The sequence below is a fragment of the Oncorhynchus mykiss genome, chromosome 1 (assembly GCF_057628025.1).
Source record: "Oncorhynchus mykiss isolate SJ-2025 chromosome 1, ASM5762802v1, whole genome shotgun sequence".
Lineage (NCBI taxonomy): Eukaryota > Metazoa > Chordata > Actinopteri > Salmoniformes > Salmonidae > Oncorhynchus > Oncorhynchus mykiss.
In genome coordinates this window covers 61,828,405-61,848,128 of record NC_143022.1, presented here as the reverse complement: position 1 = coordinate 61,848,128, position 19,724 = coordinate 61,828,405, and the positions used below count along the sequence as shown (strand labels likewise).

The following is a 19,724-nucleotide window of genomic DNA, read 5'->3' as shown; positions in this document are numbered from 1 at the left end:
GACGTTTATTATGTTCAACATAGGAGGGCCAAGCACAGGAAGCAGTTCTTTCAGTAGTTTAGTTGGAATAGGGTCCAGCATACAGCTTGAAGGTTTAGAGGCAATGATTATTTTCATCATGGTGTCAAGAGATAAAGTATTAAAACACTTTAGCGTCTCGCTTGATCCTAGGTCCTGGTAGAGTTGTGCAGACTCAGGACAACTGAGCTTTGGAGGAATACGCAGATTTAAAGAGGAGTCTGTAATTTGCTTTCTAATGATCATGATCTCATGAATGTATTACTGCTGAAGTGAAAGCCATCCTCTCTTGGGGAATGCTGCTTTTTAGTTAGCTTTGTAACAGTATTAAAAATACATTTTGGATTGGTCTTATTTTCCTCAACTAAGTTGGAAAAATAGGATGATCGAGCAGCAGTGAGGGCTCTTCTATACTGCACGGTACTGTCTTTCCAAGCTAGTTGTAAGACATCCAGTTTGGTGTGGCGCCATTTCCGTTCCAATTTTCTGGAAGCTTGCTTCAGAACTCGGCTCTTTTCTTTATTCCAGGGAGCTAGTTTCTTATGACAAATATTTTTAGTTTTTAGGGGTGCGACTGCATCTAGAGTATTGCGAAAGGTTAAATTGAGTTCCTCAGTTAGGTGGTTAACTGATTTTTGTCCTCTGATGACCTTGGGTAGGCAGAGAGAGTTTGGAAGAGTGTGGAAGGATCCCCCGCGGGGGATATGGTCACTAGTGTAACCAGGAGGTGAGGCCTCATTTAACACAGTAAATTCATCAGGCTTAAGCCAAGTTTCAGTCATGCCAATCACATCAAGATCATGATCAGTGAATAGTTAATTGGCTATAACTGCCTTGGAAGTGAGGGATCTAACATTAAGTAGCCCTGTTTTGAGATGTGAGGTATCACAATCTCTTTCAATAATGGCAGGAATGGAGGAGGTCTTTATTCTAGTGAGATAGCTAAGGCGAACACCACCATGTTTAGTTTTGCCCAACCTAGGTTGAAGCACAGACATGGTCTCAATGGGGATAGCTGAGCTGACTGTGCAGGCTAACAGCCTGCTGCCTGGCCTGCACCCTATTTCATTGTGGAGCTAGGGGAGTTAGAGCCCTGTCTATGTTTGTAGATAAGATGAGAGCACCCCTCCAGCTAAGATGGAGTCCGTCACTCCTCAACAGGCCATGCTTGGTCCTGTTTGTGGGTGAGTCCCAGAAAGAGGGCCAATTATCTACAAATTCTATCTTTTGGGAGGGGCAGAAAACAGTTTTCAACTAGCGATTGAGTTGTGAGACTCTGCTGTAGAGCTCATCACTCCCCCTAACTGGGAAGGGGCCAGAGACAATTACTCGATGCCGACACATCTTTCTAGCTGATTTACACGCTGAAGCTATGTTGCGCTTGGTGACCTCTTACTCTTTCATCCTAACATCGTTGGTGCCGATGTGGATAACATTATCTCTATACTCTCTACACTCACCAGTTATAGCTTTAGCCAGCACCATCTTCAGATTAGCCTTAACATCAGCAGCCCTGCCCCCTGGTAAACAGTGTGTGATCGCTGGATGATTCGTTTTAAGTCTAATAGTGTGGGTGATGGAGTCGCCAATGACCAGGGTTTTCAATTTGTCAGAGCTAATGGTGGGAGGTTTCGGCGTTTCAGACCCCATAACGGGAGGAGTAGAGACCAGAGAAGGCTCGGCCTCTGACTCCGACTCGCTGCTTAATGGGGAGAACCGGTTGAAAGTTTTTGTCGGCTGAATGAGCGACACCGGTTGAGCATTCCTACAGCATTTCCCTCCAGAAGTCATGAGAAAGTTGTTCTGCTGCAGGGACCGTGCGATGGGGATTTATACTACTATCTGTACTTACTGGTGGCACAGACGCTGTTTCATCCTTTCCTACACTGAAATTACCCTTGCCTAACGATTGCGTCTGAAGCTGGGCTTGTAGCACAGCTATCCTCGCCGCAAGGCGATCGTTCTCTTGTATGTTACGAGTACAGCGACTGCAATTAGAAGGCATCATTTTAATGTTACTACTTAGCTTTGGCTGGTGGAGGTCCTGACGATCCACGTCCATATAAGCGTCCGGAGTGAAAAAGTTGAATGAAAAAAAGTTGAGTGAGGGAAAAACTAAAAATATAAACGATAATTAAAAAGTAAAAACCGTAAAGTTGTCAGGTAGCAGAGTAAGGTTAGTAAGAAAACATTAGAGCTATCCTCTTAAGTGTAAAAGCAACTGTCCAATTGTTGATTCTGTTGTCTTTGGCTGTATCCCAAATGGTACCGTATTCCCTATACAGTGCACTACTGTTGATCAGAGCACCATGCTCCCTGGTTAAAAGGAGTGCACCATATAGGGAATAGGTTACAATTTGGGATGCCCCCTTAAACTTAATTTGCATTGTTGTTGCAACATGCTTGCTCCTACATGTACATTAGTCAGAAAAATGTATTATGCTAAAAATGTGTGCGTGGTTTTACTATATCCTCTGTGATATTCCCTGTGATTCCTCTGTGATATCCCCATTAGCTGTTGCAAAAGCAGCAGCTACTCTTCCTGAGGTCCACACGAAACCTGAAACATGACATAATACAGAACATCAATAGACAAGAACAACTCAAGGACAGAAATGCATACTTTTTTTTAAAAGGCACACGTAACCTACACATCAATGAATGCACGTAAACTACTGTATCTAGGTCAGATAGGGGAGAGCCTTTGTTCGTGAGGTGTTGCTTCATCTGTCTTTTGAAACCAGGTTTGCTGTTAATTTGAGCAATATGAGATGGAAGGAAGTTCCATGCAATAAGGGCTCTATATCATACTGTACGCTTTCTTGAATGTGTTCTGGATTTGGGGACTGTGAAAAGACCCCTGGTGGCACGTATGTTGGGGTAAGAGTGTGTGTCAGAACTCTGTGTAAGTTGACTGTGAAACTATTTGGGATTTTCAACACATGAATCTTTCTTATATAAAAAGAAGAAGTGATGCAGTCAGTCCTCAACTCTTATCCAAGAGAGACTGGCATGCATAGTATTAATATTAGGCCTCTGATTACAATGAAAAACGTGCAGCCCTGTTCTGGGCCAGCTGCATCTTAAGTAGATATTTTCTTGCAGCACTGGACCGCACGACTGGACAATAATCAAGATTAAACAAAACTAGAGGCTGCAGAACTTGCTTTTTTGCAGTGTGGTGTCAAAAAAGCAGAGCATCTCTTTAAAGGACAGACCTCTCCCCATCTTTACAACCATTGAATCTATATGTTTTGACCATGACAGTTACAATCCAAGGTAACGCCAAGTAATTTAGTCTCCTCAACTTGTTCAACAGCCACACCATTCATTACCAGATTCAGCTGAGGTCTAGAACTTAAGGAATGATTTGTACTAAATACAATGCTCTTAGTTTTAGAGATGTTCAGGACCAGTTTATTACTGGCCACCGATTCCAAACAACTATTTTTTAAGGGTTTCAGTGACTTCATTATCTGTGGTTGTTGATGCGTATATGGTTGAATCATCAACACACATGACTTGTTTAATGCCAGGTCTTTAGTCAGTTTGTTTGAAACATACTCCCACAGTCCCTATCCTCCACATACACAAATACTGTACACACACACACACACACACACACACACACACACACACACACACACACACACACACACAGAACACAAACCCAAGGTGGTATTTGTGTGTGTCTATAGAGGAACCCGTTGCATGCTACGCTCAGAGAAAAACTCATCGAAATCTAACTAATCTAATCTAACTAATCTCTGAGCCGTAATCCAAATAAACGTTATTCTCTCTCTCTCTCTCTCTGGGTCAATTCATCCTTGGGAGTGAATGTGGCTCGTTGCATACAGTATGTCATGGTTCCACCTGTAACCAGAGGACAGCAGAGACCATCCTTCGAGACATTAACGACACTCAAGTGTGCACTCAAGTGTGTCCAATTTGCTCAGTAAAGTATTATGTTTATCCTTAACCACTGATTCCTCATCTGGTTTCTTCTCTGCACCTGGGTCCAACCTTACCATGTCACAGCAAGCTTCACCCAGATAAATAATGTTGTAACCCAACAAGGAGCACTGCTGGGGCAGAAGCAATAATAACTCTCCCAAATATCAGAAACCCTGCAGACACTTATCGACTCCCTCCAACCACAGTGCAGCCTCAACCCAGGAGGAGCCAGTGTCTAAGTCTTATCGCTCAGCGCTACAGGCATCGCCGTAGTTCCTCAAAGAAACTTGAACCAGGAACCCAAGATCCCAGCAAACCAAGTTGTGTGCTGGCCACCTGGAAAGATGCAAGGGTTCCTCACTGAGTGTTCTCTGGTGTTCGAGCTACAGTTATTAGCCTTCATTTTCCCGAGCAGCGATGAGTCTTTGACCACCCTGAACGGCGGACGAGAAGTGGCCAGTCAACTGTTCAATATCCGCCAAGGGGCCAGACCAGTTGTTGACTTCGCCATTGAGTTCCGCACCCTCGCCGCCGAGAGTGGGTGGAATACCGAGGCCCTGGTCATCGCTTTCCACCAGGGTTTGTCTACCTCAATCAATGATGAACTGGCCTCAAAGGGAACCGCATTTTTGACACCACCCCAGTATCCCGGTTTTCTGAGCACCCCAACCCCCCCCCCCCCCCCCCCCCCCCCCGAACCCAGCATTCAGGTTCCCATGCAGCTGGGACGGAGCCCACAGGTGCGTGAAAGGCCAATGCGCAAAGGTTGCTGCCTCTACTGCGGTCTACTGTGGATGTCCTGAGAGGCCTCCTGCAGAGTCAACAATGTCAAGATAGAGAAGTGTGAGTATCGCATATCCCAAGTTTCCTTCCTGGGTCACATTATCTCCACCACAGGCATCAAAATGGACCTCGTAAAGGTTGAGGCGGTCACCGACTGGCCCCGTCCCACCTCACTCAAGCAAGTCCAGTGGTTCCTCAGGTTTGCCAATTTTTTTTAGGGTGTTTAATACGCAACTTTGGTGCGGTGGCAGCGCATCTCACGGTCCTGACACGCAAGTCCCAGACCCGTTTTTGCTGGACTCCCATTGCTGACAGGGCATTCATGGAGCTTAAGGGACAGAGAGACACCTCTGGACTCATCCTCGTTCATCCTGATCCTACTCGTCGCTTTGTTGGAACAGATGGACGCCTCAGACACCGGAGCAGGGGTGGTCCTTTGTCTGCGGAACGAGGACTAGATGCAGTGTTAACCATGTAGCTAGCATTCCATTTCTCTCTATCTCTCTCTCTTTCTGTGTGTGTGTGTGTGTGTGTGTGTGTGTGTGTCTCTCTCTCTCTCTCTCTCTCTCTCTGTTTTTTTGACAAGGCCTAAAAGCACATCTGTCATACTAAGCTTTTCAGTAAGCTTTTTGTGCCATGTACTAGAAACAAAAAAACGTGGTGTGTGTATTTTTATTTACAGCTTGTATCGGCACAACCGAGGGGGAGGAGAATGGGCCAGCCAAGAAAATAAAATAACCTTCAAAGTGGAGAGGTTCGGAGGTAGAGGATGGAGGCTAAATCCTACCTTGGCAGGAAAAAGATGATTGAGTTGACTATGGCAATCATACCTACAATGATGTTTAATTCCATGCTGAAATGTGTCTGATTTGCATATTAGTTACATGATATTGAAATGTCGATATTGGTTGTTGTTTAACTGTAACACTTACCTGAGCCACCTTGTTATTTCATTCATTTCATTCATTAAACATCACACTTGATGCAAATCTTTTTAGTCTGCATTCACTTGTAAACGTTATTTATGAATGCTATTGAAATTGTAAAATTATTCCAATGTTTTGACTACCATTTAACTTTCAATGAAATTGAGCACATTGATAGATATTAAGTCAACTTTGAATAAGACCGTAATTGAAACTGTACAGTCTTGATTTGATGTCAGTCTTCATTGGAGACCACCTGGGGTGTACTCAGTCCGGAAACCGTTGAAGAACCAAACGGATGCAAACAGTCCAAAATGGGGAGGTACCTACCTGTTTCCCATGGAAACTCTTATTTGCATTTTCTGTTTGGAGTGAACGGTTTCTGATACAGAATTTTGTTGCGTTACAGGCTAATTCTAAAATGTATTACATTGTTTATATTCCCTCAAACTACACACAATAACCAATAATGACAAAGCAAAAATAGTTTTTTAGAAATGTTTGCAAATGTATTGAAAAAGAGAACCGAAATATCACATTTACATACGTAAGTATTCAGACCCTTTACACAGTACTTTATTGAAGCACCTTTGGCAGCGATTACAGCCTCAAGTCTTCTTGGGTATGACCCTACAAGCTTGGCACACCTGAATTTGGGGAGTTTCTCCCATTCTGCTCTGCAGCTATGTCAGGTTGGATGGGGAGCGTCGCTGCGCAGCTATTTTCAAGTCTCCTGAGATGTTTGAACGGGTTCAAGTCCGGGCTCTGGCTGGGCCACTCAAGGACATTCAGAGAATTGTCTCAAAGTGTCGTCTTGGCTGTGTGCTTCAGGTCGTTGTCCTGTTGGAAGGTGAACCTTCGCCCCAGTCTGTAGTCCTGAGCACTGGAGCAGGTTTTCATCAAATATTTCTCTGTGCTTTGCTTCTTTCATCTTTCCTTCAATCCTGACTAGTCTCCCAGTCACTGCTGCTGAAAAACATCCCCACAGCTTCACCATAGGAATGGTGCCAGATTTCCTCCAGACATGACGCTTGGCATTCAAGTCAAAGTGTTCAATCTTGGTTTCATCAGACCAGAGAATATTGTTTCTCATAGTCTGAGAGTCTATAGGTACATTTTGGCAAACTAGATCTCTGTCAAATCAAATCAAATCAAATCAAATTTATTTGTCACATAAACATGGTTAGCAGATGTTAATGCGAGTGTAGCGAAATGCTTGTGCTTCTAGTTCCGACAATGCAGTAATAACCAACAAGTAATCTAACTAACAATTCCAAAACTACTGTCTTATACACAGTGTAAGGGGATAAAGAATATGTACATAAAGATATATGAATGAGTGATGGTACAGGGCAGCATAGGCAAGATACAGTAGATGGTATCGAGTACAGTATATACATATGAGATGAGTATGTAAACAAAGTGGCATAGTTAAAGTGGCTAGTGATACATGTATTACATAAGGATGCAGTCGATGATATAGAGTACAGTATATACGTATGCATATGAGATGAATAATGTAGGGTAAGTAACATTATATAAGGTAGCATTGTTTAAAGTGGCTAGTGATATATTTACATCATTTCCCATCAATTCCCATTATTAAAGTGGCTGGAGTTGAGTCAGTGTCAATGTCAGTGTGTTGGCAGCAGCCACTCAATGTTAGTGGTGGCTGTTTAACAGTCTGATGGCCTTGAGATAGAAGCTGTTTTTCAGTCTCTCGGTCCCAGCTTTGATGCACCTGTACTGACCTTGCCTTCTGGATGATAGCGGGGTGAACAGGCAGTGGCTCGGGTGGTTGATGTCCTTGATGATCTTTATGGCCTTCCTGTAACATCGGGTGGTGTAGGTGTCCTGGAGGGCAGGTAGTTTGCCCCCGGTGATGCGTTTTGCAGATCTCACTACCCTCTGGAGAGCCTTACGATTGAGGGCGGAGCAGTTGCCGTACCAGGCGGTGATACAGCCCGCCAGGATGCTCTCAAATTGTGCATCTGTAGAAGTTTGTGAGTGCTTTTGGTGACAAGCCGAATTTCTTCAGCCTCCTGAGGTTGAAGAGGCGCTGCTGCGTGAGGCGCTGATGCTGTCTGTGTGAGTGGACCAATTCAGTTTGTCTGTGATGTGTATGCCGAGGAACTTAAAACTTGCTACCCTCTCCACTACTGTTCCATCGATGTGGATAGGGGGGTGTTCCCTCTGCTGTTTCCTGAAGTCCACAATCATCTCCTTAGTTTTGTTGACGTTGAGTGTGAGGTTATTTTCCTGACACCACACTCCGAGGGCCCTCACCTCCTCCCTGTAGGCCGTCTCGTCATTGTTGGTAATCAAGCCTACCACTGTTGTGTCGTCCGCAAACTTGATGATTGAGTTGGAGGCGTGTGTGGCCACGCAGTCGTGGGTGAACAGGGAGTACAGGAGAGGGCTCAGAACGCACCCTTGTGGGGCCCCAGTGTTGAGGATCAGCGGGGAGGAGATGTTGTTGCCTACCCTCACCACCTGGGGGCGGCCCGTCAGGAAGTCCAGTACCCAGTTGCACAGGGCGGGGTCGAGACCCAGGGTCTCGAGCTTGATGACGAGCTTGGAGGGTACTATGGTGTTGAATGCTGAGCTGTAGTCGATGAACAGCATCCTCTTGTCCAGATGGGTTAAGGCAGTGTGCAGTGTGGTTGAGATTGCATCGTCTGTGGACCTATTTGGGCAGTAAGCAAATTGGAGTGGGTCTAGGGTGTCAGGTAGGGTGAAGGTGATATGGTCCTTGACTAGTCTCTCAAAGCACTTCATGATGACGGAAGTGAGTGCTACGGGGCGGTAGTCATTTAGCTCAGTTACCTTAGCTTTCTTGGGAACAGGAACAATGGTGGCCCTCTTGAAGCATGTGGGAACAGCAGACTGGTATAGGGATTGATTGAATATGTCCGTAAACACACCGGCCAGCTGGTCTGCGCATGCTCTGAGGGCGCGGCTGGGGATGCCGTCTGGGCCTGCAGCCTTGCGAGGGTTAACACGTTTAAATGTCTTACTCACCTCGGCTGCAGTGAAGGAGAGACCGCATGTTTTCGTTGCAGGCCGTGTCAGTGGCACTGAATTGTCCTCAAATCGGGCAAAAAAGTTATTTAGTCTGCATGGGAGCAAGACATCCTGGTCCGTGACTGGGCTGGATTTCTTCTTGTAGTCCGTGATTGACTGTAGACCCTGCCACATGCCTCTTGTGTCTGAGCCGTTGAATTGAGATTCTACTTTGTCTCTGTACTGACGCTTAGCTTGTTTGATAGCCTTGCGGAGGGAATAGCTGCACTGTTTGTATTCGGTCATGTTACCAGACACCTTGCCCTGATTAAAAGCAGTGGTTCGCGCTTTCAGTTTTCACGCGAATGCTGCCATCAATCCACGGTTTCTGGTTAGGGAATGTTTTAATCGTTGCTATGGGAACGACATCTTCAACGCACGTTCTAATGAACTCGCACACCGAATCAGCGTATTCGTCAATATTGTAATCTGACGCAATACGAAACATATCCCAGTCCACGTTATGGAAGCAGTCTTGGAGTGTGGAGTCAGCTTGGTCGGACCAGCGTTGGACAGACCTCAGCGTGGGAGCCTCTTGTTTTAGTTTCTGTCTGTAGGCAGGGATCAACAAAATGGAGTCGTGGTCAGCTTTTCCGAAAGGGGGGCGGGGCAGGGCCTTATATGCGTCGCGGAAGTTAGAGGAACAATGATCCAAGGTTTTACCACCCCTGGTTGCGCAATCGATATGCTGATAAAATTTAGGGAGTCTTGTTTTCAGATTAGCCTTGTTAAAATCCCCAGCAACAATGAATGCAGCCTCCGGATAAATGGTTTCCAGTTTGCAAAGAGTTAAATAAAGTTTGTTCAGAGCCATCGATGTGTCTGCTTGGGGGGGGATGTATACGGCTGTGATTATAATCGAAGATAATTCTCTTGGTAGATAATGCGGTCTACATTTGATTGTGAGGAATTCTAAATCAGGTGAACAGAAGGATTTGAGTTCCTGTATGTTTCTTTCATCACACCATGTCTCGTTAGTCATGAGGCATACGCCCCCGCCACTCTTCTTACCAGAAAGATGTTTGTTTCTGTCGGCGCGATGCGTGGCGAAACCCGTTGGCAGCACCGCCTCGGATAGCGCCTCTCCAGTGAGCCATGTTTCCGTGAAGCAAAGAACGTTACAGTCTCTGATGTCCCTCTGGAATGCTACCCTTGCTCCGATTTCATCAACCTTGTTGTCAAGAGACTGGACATTGGCAAGAAGAATGCTAGGGAGTGGTGCACGGTGTGCCCGTCTCCGGAGTCTGACCAGAAGACCGCCTCGTTCTCCTCTTTTTCGGAGTCGTTTTTTTGGGTCGCTGCATGGAGTCCATTCCGTTGTCCTGTTTGTAAGGCAGAACACAGGATCCGCGTCGCGAAAAACATATTCTTGGTCGTACTGATGGTGAGTTGACGCTGATCTTATATTCAGTAGTTCTTCTCGACTGTATGTAATGAAACCTAAGATGACCTGGGGTACTAATGTAAGAAATAACACGTAAAAAAACAAAAAACTGTATAGTTTCCTAGGAACGCGAAGCGAGGCGGCCATCTCTGTCGGCGCCGGAAGAGTGACCATCAGGTTCTTGGTCACCTCCCTGACCAAGGCACTTCTCCCCTGATTGCTCAGTTTGGCCAGGGAGGCCAGCTTTAAGTCTTGGTGTTTCCTAACTTCTTCCACTGTATTCTTGGGGACCTTCCATGCTGCAGAAATGTTTTGGACCCTTCCCCAGATATGTGCTTTGACACAATCTTGTCTCTGAGCTTTACGGACAATTCCTTCAACCTCATTGCTTAATTTTTTTGCTCTGACATGTACTGTTAACTGTAGGACCTTATATAGACAGGTGTGTGCTTTTCCAAATCATGTCCAATCAACTGAAATTACCACAGGTGGACTCCAATAAAGGTGTAAAACATCTCAAGGATGATCAACGGAAACAGGATGCACCTGAGCTCAATTTCAAGTCTCAAAGCAAAAGGTCTGAATACTTGTAAATGCAAATACGCTTTTTATTTCTCTATATAAATTTGCAATAAATTTAAAAACCTTGTTGTTTTGTCATTATGGGGTATGTGTGTGTAGAATGTGTGTGTGTAGAATGATGTGTGTGTAGAATGATGAGACATTGTTTATTTAATCAATTTTGGAATAGGGCTGTAACGTAACAAAATGTCTAAAGTCAAGGGGTCTGAATTATTTCTGAATGCACTGTAGTTTCACCCTCTGGTTGGTATTGTCATTGGAACAACTTAGTCCTTTTTGAACAGACTAAGAGCAATTTATCTATTTGACATCTGTACAATAGAAATAAAGTATTTCCTCATTTATCATGGCAAATCTACTGTGGCAATTTACCCAACATTTTGTGTGAATGGAAGCAAATTTTGGTGCAGCCTACTGTTGTTTTTTCCTCCTATTTATGTAATGCAAAAGTAATGCAACATTTCTTGTGAAGGTTGAGGGTAAAAATCCCTAGACTGACCATATTTGAAATGTGTAACTAAATCAAGTCAATCAAGTCATTTGTGCCAGATTGGCATGGGCTGGAATCAAACCTATGCCGACACGGTAGGCTTAATCGTGAATAACGATGAGTGAGAAAGTCACAGACACACACATATCATACCCCCAAGACATGCTAACCTCTCACCATTACAATAACAGGGTAGGTTAGCATTTTTGGGGGGTATAATATTTCTCACTCATCACTATTCAAGATTAATTCAGGACTGTCCATAATCATCGTAGCGTCCACATTAATGTAGAAGTGTTAAGAAACATATTATATTCTTATTTACAATTAAAGTGGCTCCATAATGTCCCAATACATTATATACAATTAATTTCTATTGGGCAAAAAATAATCTGAAACACCAAACAACCAAAACAAACAGCAAAAGCATCCAACAAGTTTGTAGCTTGTTGATGTAATCAAGCTTGATGTAATCATTGCGCGCAAAAGGTGCTGAAAATATGCTTTCTGGAATGGCCCAGTAAGTCGTGACCTCAACCCGATTGAGATGCTGTGGCATGACCTTAAGAGAGACGAGTCACACCAGGCATCCCAAGAATATTTCTGAACTGAAACAGTTTTGTAAAGAGGAAAACTCCTCTTGACCATTGTGCAGGTTTGATCCGCATCTACAGAAAATGTTTGGTTGAGGTTATTGCTGCCAATGTAGGGTCAACCAGTTATTAATACCAAGGGTTTACATACTTTTCCCACCCCGCACTGTGAATGTTTACATGGTGTGTACAATAAAGACATGTTGTGTGTTATTAGTTTAATCAGACTGTGTTTGTCTATTGTTGTGACTTAGATGAAGATCAGATCAAATTGTATGACCAATTTATGCAGACGTCCAGGTAATTCCAAAGGGTTCACATACTTTTTCTTGCCACTGTAAGTGAATTTGTCCCAATACTTTTGGTCCCCTAAAATGGGGGGACGACGAACAAAAGTAATTTCCTAACAGTTCACCCTATATTGATAAAAATACCCCTAAATTAAAGCTGACAGTCTGCACTTTAACCTCGTAGTCATTGTATCCTTTTAAATCCAAAGTGTTGGAGTACAGAGCCAATACAACAACACATTTGTCAATTTCCCAATACATTTGCAGCTCGCTGTTCATTATTTACAAGTGCAAAATACAGCATTGGTAGCAATCCCATATGGGAAGACCCAAGGAGCGGCATTCTTAATAATTTATTTATATTCAATATCTCTATAATTGACGGTGGAAGATATTGTTCTTGTCTCTGGAAACACAATAAATAATTAACCTTACATATCCACAGAGGCATTGGCATTTGACTTTATTTTATCGTACCCTTTGTCAGAGAATAGCATGACTTACTGACTGCTTTTGTGTCCCTGCAGTGTGTGGCTGTGACCTGGCTCAGGGAGGCTTCTTCATGAAGAATGGAGACTACCTGTGTACCCTGGACTACCAGCGAATGCACGGGACGCGCTGCAATGGCTGTGGGGACTTTGTGGAGGGAGAGGTCGTCACTGCTCTGGGCAAGACCTACCACCCTGCCTGCTTCGTCTGCACCATCTGCAAGTAAGAACCCTCACCCGAAACCTACAGGCACTTATTTTGAACTGCATTCTCCTATTTTGGAACTGTATGTATCCCTTACATGCTGACCATACTGCTTGCGTTATGTGTGTGAGCGTTGCAGAATAAATTTACACATGTTATTCAATCATTTAATCCAAACTGCTAAAGTGCGTCAACGAGTGCCTGCATAGCCAGGCGCTAAAACAGAACTTTGTAACATTTTTGACGTTTGAAGAGCTGCAAGTCCCGCCTCCCCCATCTCCTCATTGGTTTTTAGGAGCATATTCCCACGTGGGTGATTGAAAGATGAACTGAGGTTCACACTCCAGTGCAGTTGGTGGTGGTAATGCACCTTAAAGTTGGATGCCAACCACCAAGTCCAAAGAAGAAGAAGAATAAGAAGAAGCAGAAGAATGAAGGAGGAGAGATTACTAGGAAAGTAACTAGGTTTACCCATTTATCTGTGGATTAATTGTCGGAGTAGAGGACCTTGTGCATTTCAGGTAAAATAACAACCCAATGTTTATATAGCAGGACAAACTAGGTAGCAACAGCAAACTAGCTAGCTAAATGGCCATGATTGTTTCATGCGTTTCGAACTGTCCCCAAATTAATAAAGTTGGTTCAGAGTTCGTTGGTATCGTCTGGTATGGATGGACAAAATCGACATGCGTGCGATGGCGCACGAGGACGCACGTGCGTACTCAGTCTAGTCAGCATGATAGTTATTCAGGAGAGTACTTTTGAGAATCTATTTTTCAAAGGAGCCCTGGTCAAGAGCTAGAAGCATTACTCATTATCTATCTCATTACTCTTATTGTTCACCTTATTGTACTCTTCTTATCAACCTGACTGCATCTTCTTATCTACATCGATTTATTTGGTCTTGAAAAGGGTCACTCCAACAATGCTGAAACACGTTCACGTCATCATACAGGGTGGTAGGTAACCTAGTGGTTAGAGCGTTGGACTAGTAACCGAAAGGCTGCTAGATCGAATCCCCGAGACAATAAGGTAAACATCTGTCATTCTGTCCATGAACAAGGCAGTTAACCCACTATTCCTAAGCCATCATTGAAAATTTGAATTTGTTCTTAACTGACTTGCCTAGTTAAACAAATAAAATTATACACTGTTACTCAATACATGGGATATTCTCAGCCAAACATACCCTAATGTGACCTGTGCTACATTATCCATCTGTATCTGTTTGGTGTCTGACCATTAGAACATGTATCTGTCTGTCTCTCCCACAGACGACCATTTCCGGCTGGGGATAGGGTCACCTTCAATGGCAAAGACTGTCTGTGTCAGTACTGTGTCCAGCCCACATCCCCAGGACCCGGCAAAGACATCATCGACTCCAACTGTGAGTAGCCTGTCTCCACTATCCTTACAGTACTGTGAATAGCTTAGTTACATTGAACTAACACTCAAACAAAAATGTCCAACAAATTTATTTGAGTTCATATGTGTGTAACCCATTGTTAGTGATAAACACCAGAACTCTATAAACTACTGTCATGACTTCTGCCAAAGTAGGTCCCTCTCCTTGTTCGGGCGGTGTTCGGCGGTCGACGTCACCGACCTTCTAGCCATCATTGATCCATTTTTACTTTTTCCATTGGTTTTGTCTTCCTACACACCTGGTTCCAATCCCTTCAATTACATGTTGTGTATTTAACCCTCTGTTTCCCCTCATGTCCTTGTCGGAGATTGTTTGTTGTATGTAGGTGTTTATTGTTATTTCTGTTGTGCGACGGGTTTTGCACCCTCTATTTGTTATTTTGTATACATTGGTTTTCGGAAGTTTTGATGTTTATTAAACAGCTCCGATTTACCAAATTCATTCTCCTGCGCCTGACTTCCCTGCCACCAGCACGCACCACATTACAGAATCTCCGACCTTGCTATGGAGTCAGCAGGAGAGGGTACCCCGGCCATTGAGGTGGAGGAGCGCATCCAGGAGCATGCAGTTATGTTTTTACTGCAATTATCTGGCCACCGTCCACCTGGCTCCATCGGATCGTGAGAGGGTGTCCTCCCTCATCTCGAGCCTCACCGGGAGAGCCCTGGAGTGGGCCAACACCGTATGGAGAGAGGGCGATGCGGCGTTGGACAAGTTTGAGGAGTTCTCCCGCCGTTTCCGGGCAGTCTTCGACTGCCGGCCCGAGGGTAGAGCGGCGGGTGAGCGCCTCTACCATCTGAGGCAGGAGACGAGGAGCGCCAAGGAGTTCCCCCTGGAGTTTAGGACCCCGGCTGCCGGCACGGGATGGAGCGACAGGGCCCTGATTGACCATTATCGTTGCAGTCTGCGCGAGGACGTCCATCGGGAGCTGGCCTGAAGAGACACCACCCTCACGTTCGACCAGCTGGTGGACCTGTCTATCCGACTGGACAACCTGCTGGCTACTCATGGATGTCTAGATCAGGAACTGGTGGTTCAATCCTCCCGCACCCGCTCTCCGATACCTATGGAGCTGGGAGGGGCGGTGAGCAGGGAGACCGGAGGGGGTTCCCGCTTGTGCAGCATCTGTGGCCTCAGAGGTCACACTGCCGGTCGGTGCCGGGTTGGTTCCTCTGGGAATCGAGGCAGCAGGCAGGGCACTCGGGCATCACACCAGGTGAGCTGGCACAATTCTCTCTCAGAGCCCTCTGTTGCACATATGTTTGTGTCTATCACTTTTCCTTAGTTTTCTCCAGATTCCCAGCATAAGGCGCTTGTCGATTCAGGCGCGACTGGGAATTTCATTGATAGAGCGTTAGCTCATAGTTTAGGGACCCCCATTTTTCCCGTGGATGTGCTCTTCCCCGTTCACCATTAGGGTCAGGGATAATTAGGGAGGTCACCACGCCGTTGGGTATGGTGATGCAGGGGGGTGATACAGAGAGAATTAGTCTCTTCCTCATTGACTCTCCTGCGTTTCCCGTGGTGCTGGGCCTACCCTGTTTAGCTTTTCATAACCCCACTGTTTCTTGGCCACAGAGGGCTCTCATGGGGTGGTCGCGAGAGTGCTCAGGTAGGTGTTGGTGCTACAACGATGGAGAGTCCAGACCAGGTCTCCACGGTGCGCATTCCCCCTGATTTGGCTCTCTCAATCGATGGGCGATTGTGCGAAAGACCGCCTGGCAGATGCCGCACTTCCCAGGAGTCACGTGTATCCCCTCTCACAGGCGGAGACAGAGGCTATGGAAACATATGTTTTAGAATCCCTGCGTCAGGGGTACATTCGGTCCTCCACTTCACCCGCCTCCTCGAGTTCCTTTTTTGTGAAGAAGAAGGATTGGGATCTGCACCCGTGCATTGACTATCGGGGTCTGAATCAGATCACGGTGAGGTATAGTTACCCTCTACCAATGCACGGGGCGTGCTTCTTCACCAAACTAGATCTCAGGAGCACTTACAACCTGGTACGTATCTGAGAGGGAGATGAGTGGAAGACGGCTTTCAGTACCACCTCTGGGCACTATGAGTACCTCGTCATGCCGTACGGGTTGATGAATGCGCCCTCAGTCTTCCAAGAATTTGTAGACAAGATTTTCAGGGACCTGCACCGGCAGGGTGTAGTGGTGTATATTGATGACATTTTGATATTCTCCGCTACACGCGCCGAGCATGTGTCCTTGGTGCGCAGAGTGCTTGGTCGCCTGTTGGAGCATGACCAGTACGTCAAGGCTGAGAAATGCCTGTTCTTTCATCAAGCCATCTCCTTCCTAGGGTATTGCATTTCCACATCAGGGGTGGAGACGGAGAGTGACCGCATTTCAGCCGTGCGTAATTGGCCGACTCCCTCCACGGTAAAGGAGGTGCAGTGATTTTTGGGGATTTGCCAATTACTACTGGAGATTTATCCATGGTTTTGGTCAGTTGACTGCTCCCATTACCTCACTGCTGAAGGGGGGTCCTGTACGTCTGCAGTGGTCAGTTGAGGCGGACAGGGCTTTTGGGCAACTAAGGGCTCTGTTTACCTCGGCACCCGTGCTGGCCCATCCGGATCCCTCTTTAGCGTTCACATTGGAGGTGGACGCGTCCGAGGCTGGGATAGGAGCGGTGCTCTCTCAACGCTCAAATACCCCACCGAAACTCCGCCCCTGTGCCTTCTTCTCGAAGAAGCTCAGCCCGGCGGAGCAAAACTATGACGTGGGGGACTGGGAGCTGTTGGCTGTAGTCAAGGCCTTGAAGGCGTGGAGACATTGGCTTGAGGGGGCTAAACACCCTTTTCTCATTTGGACTGACCACAGCAATCTGGAGTACATCCGGGCAGCGAGGAGACTGAACCCTCACCAGGCAAGGTGGGCCATGTTTTTCACCCGTTTTGTTTTCACCCTTTCGTACAGACCAGGTTCCCAAAACGTTAAGTCAGACGCACTGTCCCGGCAGTGTGACACAGAGAAGCGTTCCATGGATCCCACTCCCATACTCCCCACCTCTTGCTTGGTGGAACCGGTAGTGTGGGAGCTGGATGCGGAGATTGAGCGGGCATTACGTGCAGAGCCCCCTACCCCTCGGTGTCCAGCTGGGCGTCTGTCCGTTCTGTCTGCTGTCCGCAACCGGCTGATCTTTAGGGCTCACATGTCGTCCTGGGATCGGTCGGACAGTGAGCTGTCTTAGTGGGAAGTACTGGTGGCCCACTTAGGCTAAGGATGTGAGGGTTTATGTTCCCTCCTGCTTGGTGTGCGCCCAGTGTAAGGCTCCTAGGCACCTGCCCAAAGGTAAGTTACAACACCTGCCCGTTCCACAACGGCCGTGGTCGCACCTGTCGGTGGATTTAATAACCGATCTTCCACCTTCACAGGGAAAAACCACGATCCTCGTCTCCTCCCTTTGCCCGGTCTCCCTACGGCCCTACAGACTGCGGAGGCCCTGTTTACTCACGTCTTCCGGCACTATGGGGTACCTGAGGATATAGTGTCTGATCGGGGTCCCCAGTTCACTTCGAGGGTCTGGAGGGTGTTCATGGAACTTTTGGGGGTCTCGGTCAGCCTTACCTCGGGTTTTCACCCCGAGAGTAACAGGCAGGTGGAGAGAGTTAACCAGGATGTGGGTAGATTTCTGAGGTCTTATTGCCAGAACCGGCCGTGGAAGTGAACAGAGATGGCCCAGAACTCACTCCGCCACTCCTCCACTAACCTCTCTCCCTTCCAGTGCACTGCTGGACCCGCTGGTCAAGGGGGGGTTACTGTCACGACTTCTGCCGAAGTCGGTTCCTCTCCTTGTTCGGGCGGTGTTCGGCGGTCGACGTCACCGGTCTTCTAGCCATCGCCGATCCATTTTCATGTTCCATTTGTTTTGTCTTGTTTTCACACTCACCCGGTTTAAATTCTCTAAATTACATGTTGTATATTTTTCCTCTGTTTTCGCCCATGTCCTCGTCGGGAATTGTTCGTTGTATGTATTGGTGCCAAGTATGTTATGGTGTGTGATGGGTTTTTACCCACTTTCTTTATTTTGTATGTTGGTTTTCGGAGTTTGTAAGCATTTATTAAATATCTCCGTTTATACCAATTTCGTTCTCTTGCGTCGGACTTCCCTGCCACCATCACGCACCCCATTACTGTGTGTGTGTGTGTGTGTGTGTGTGTGTGTGTGTGTGTGTGTGTGTGTGTGTGTGTGTGTGTGTGTGTGTGTGTGTGTGTGTCTGTGTGTGTGTTTTTTTACAGGCTGTACGGGCTGTGGTAGAGACATTAAGAATGGTCAGGCTCTATTAGCTCTGGAGAGACAGTGGCACCTGGGCTGCTTCAAGTGTAAGGCATGTCAAAAAGTCCTCACTGGGGAGTACATCAGCAAGTAAGTCTAAAAAAACAACTATTATACACATGACATGCTTACACACATAGTGAAATACACACATATTATACTTGCAGACAAAGGATAACACACTATTCTATTCTACTCTATTTAATTTTAATCTAATCTATTCTAATGCACACAACATACACACAGTATACTTGCAGACACAGTGAAAGACACAAGTCTGTGTTATCCTCTCTCTCTGCACAGGGATGGCACACCCTATTGTGAGAAGGACTACCAGGTCCATTTTGGGGTCCAATGCGAAGCCTGCCAGCAGTTTATCACAGGCAAAGTGCTGGAGGTAAGCCAATCACCTAACTTTCATTCCTCCCCCTGCCTGTCACCAATTGGCTGATTAGTTTAACACATAGGGAGAGCCGAACTCTGTCCGGCGTTCAACTTACTCTTGAAAGTTGTAATAGTAGAATGCACAAGGTGCATACCTTAGAGAGCTATTTATAGGTTGTCAGAAATGTCCAGATCAACTAGCCCATGTCAGCTAATGTTTTTGAGTTAGGTTTTTTTTATCCCATAGATTTTGTTGTAATATTTGAGTCACAAATTAGCTTTAAAACTTCAACATTTTCTCTGCACCCCATGATAAAATGTGTAGAATTCCAGGAAATACGCTTTAAAATTGCAAAATGTTCACTCCCCCAACAAGAGGGGTGTGAACAGTTTGTGTCATGAACAGTGCTTGTGCCTATAGAAATAGGCGTGGCCGGTGCGCATAGATGGGGGGCGCGGGATGTTTCCCAATGCTGGAAAGGGGGCCTGAGTGAAAAATGTGGGAACCCCTGCCATAACTCATAGTCCGATTGCATCTCTGTCTGCAGACAGGCTGGCCACTACTGTGGCAGGGAGAGAGAAAGGACATATAGCTGGGGAGAGAGAACATCAGAGAAATGCAGGGTGGGATGACAGAAGCAGATAGGAGAGGGGCAAACAGAATGAGTTGTGTCACACAATGAGGCAGACAGATTTGCTGCTTTGTTCTACTCTGGATGCACTGACAGTAATGGAGCCATCGCTACTCTGTTTCATTCCCAATGGATTTGGCCATTGCCTGTGGCCAATGTCTGTGAGTGTGTGTTCACAAAAATAATTCACCTTTAGCATAACTAATTCATGTTAGT

General features: G+C 46.0%; 1 protein-coding gene across 26 annotated transcripts in view; it reads left to right on the top strand.

Moving 5' to 3' along the window:
• Nucleotides 1–19,724, top strand: part of ablim1a (actin binding LIM protein 1a) — a 148,862-nt gene that overhangs the window by 86,644 nt on the left and 42,494 nt on the right. For all 26 annotated transcript variants that reach the window (XM_036980837.2, XM_090235435.1, XM_021605935.3 and 23 more), the window contains 4 exons: nucleotides 12,611–12,794; nucleotides 14,051–14,163; nucleotides 18,456–18,582; nucleotides 18,796–18,889. In XM_036980837.2, the coding sequence (XP_036836732.2) occupies nucleotides 12,611–12,794; nucleotides 14,051–14,163; nucleotides 18,456–18,582; nucleotides 18,796–18,889 (518 nt within the window). The remainder of the gene's footprint in view (nucleotides 1–12,610; nucleotides 12,795–14,050; nucleotides 14,164–18,455; nucleotides 18,583–18,795; nucleotides 18,890–19,724) is intronic.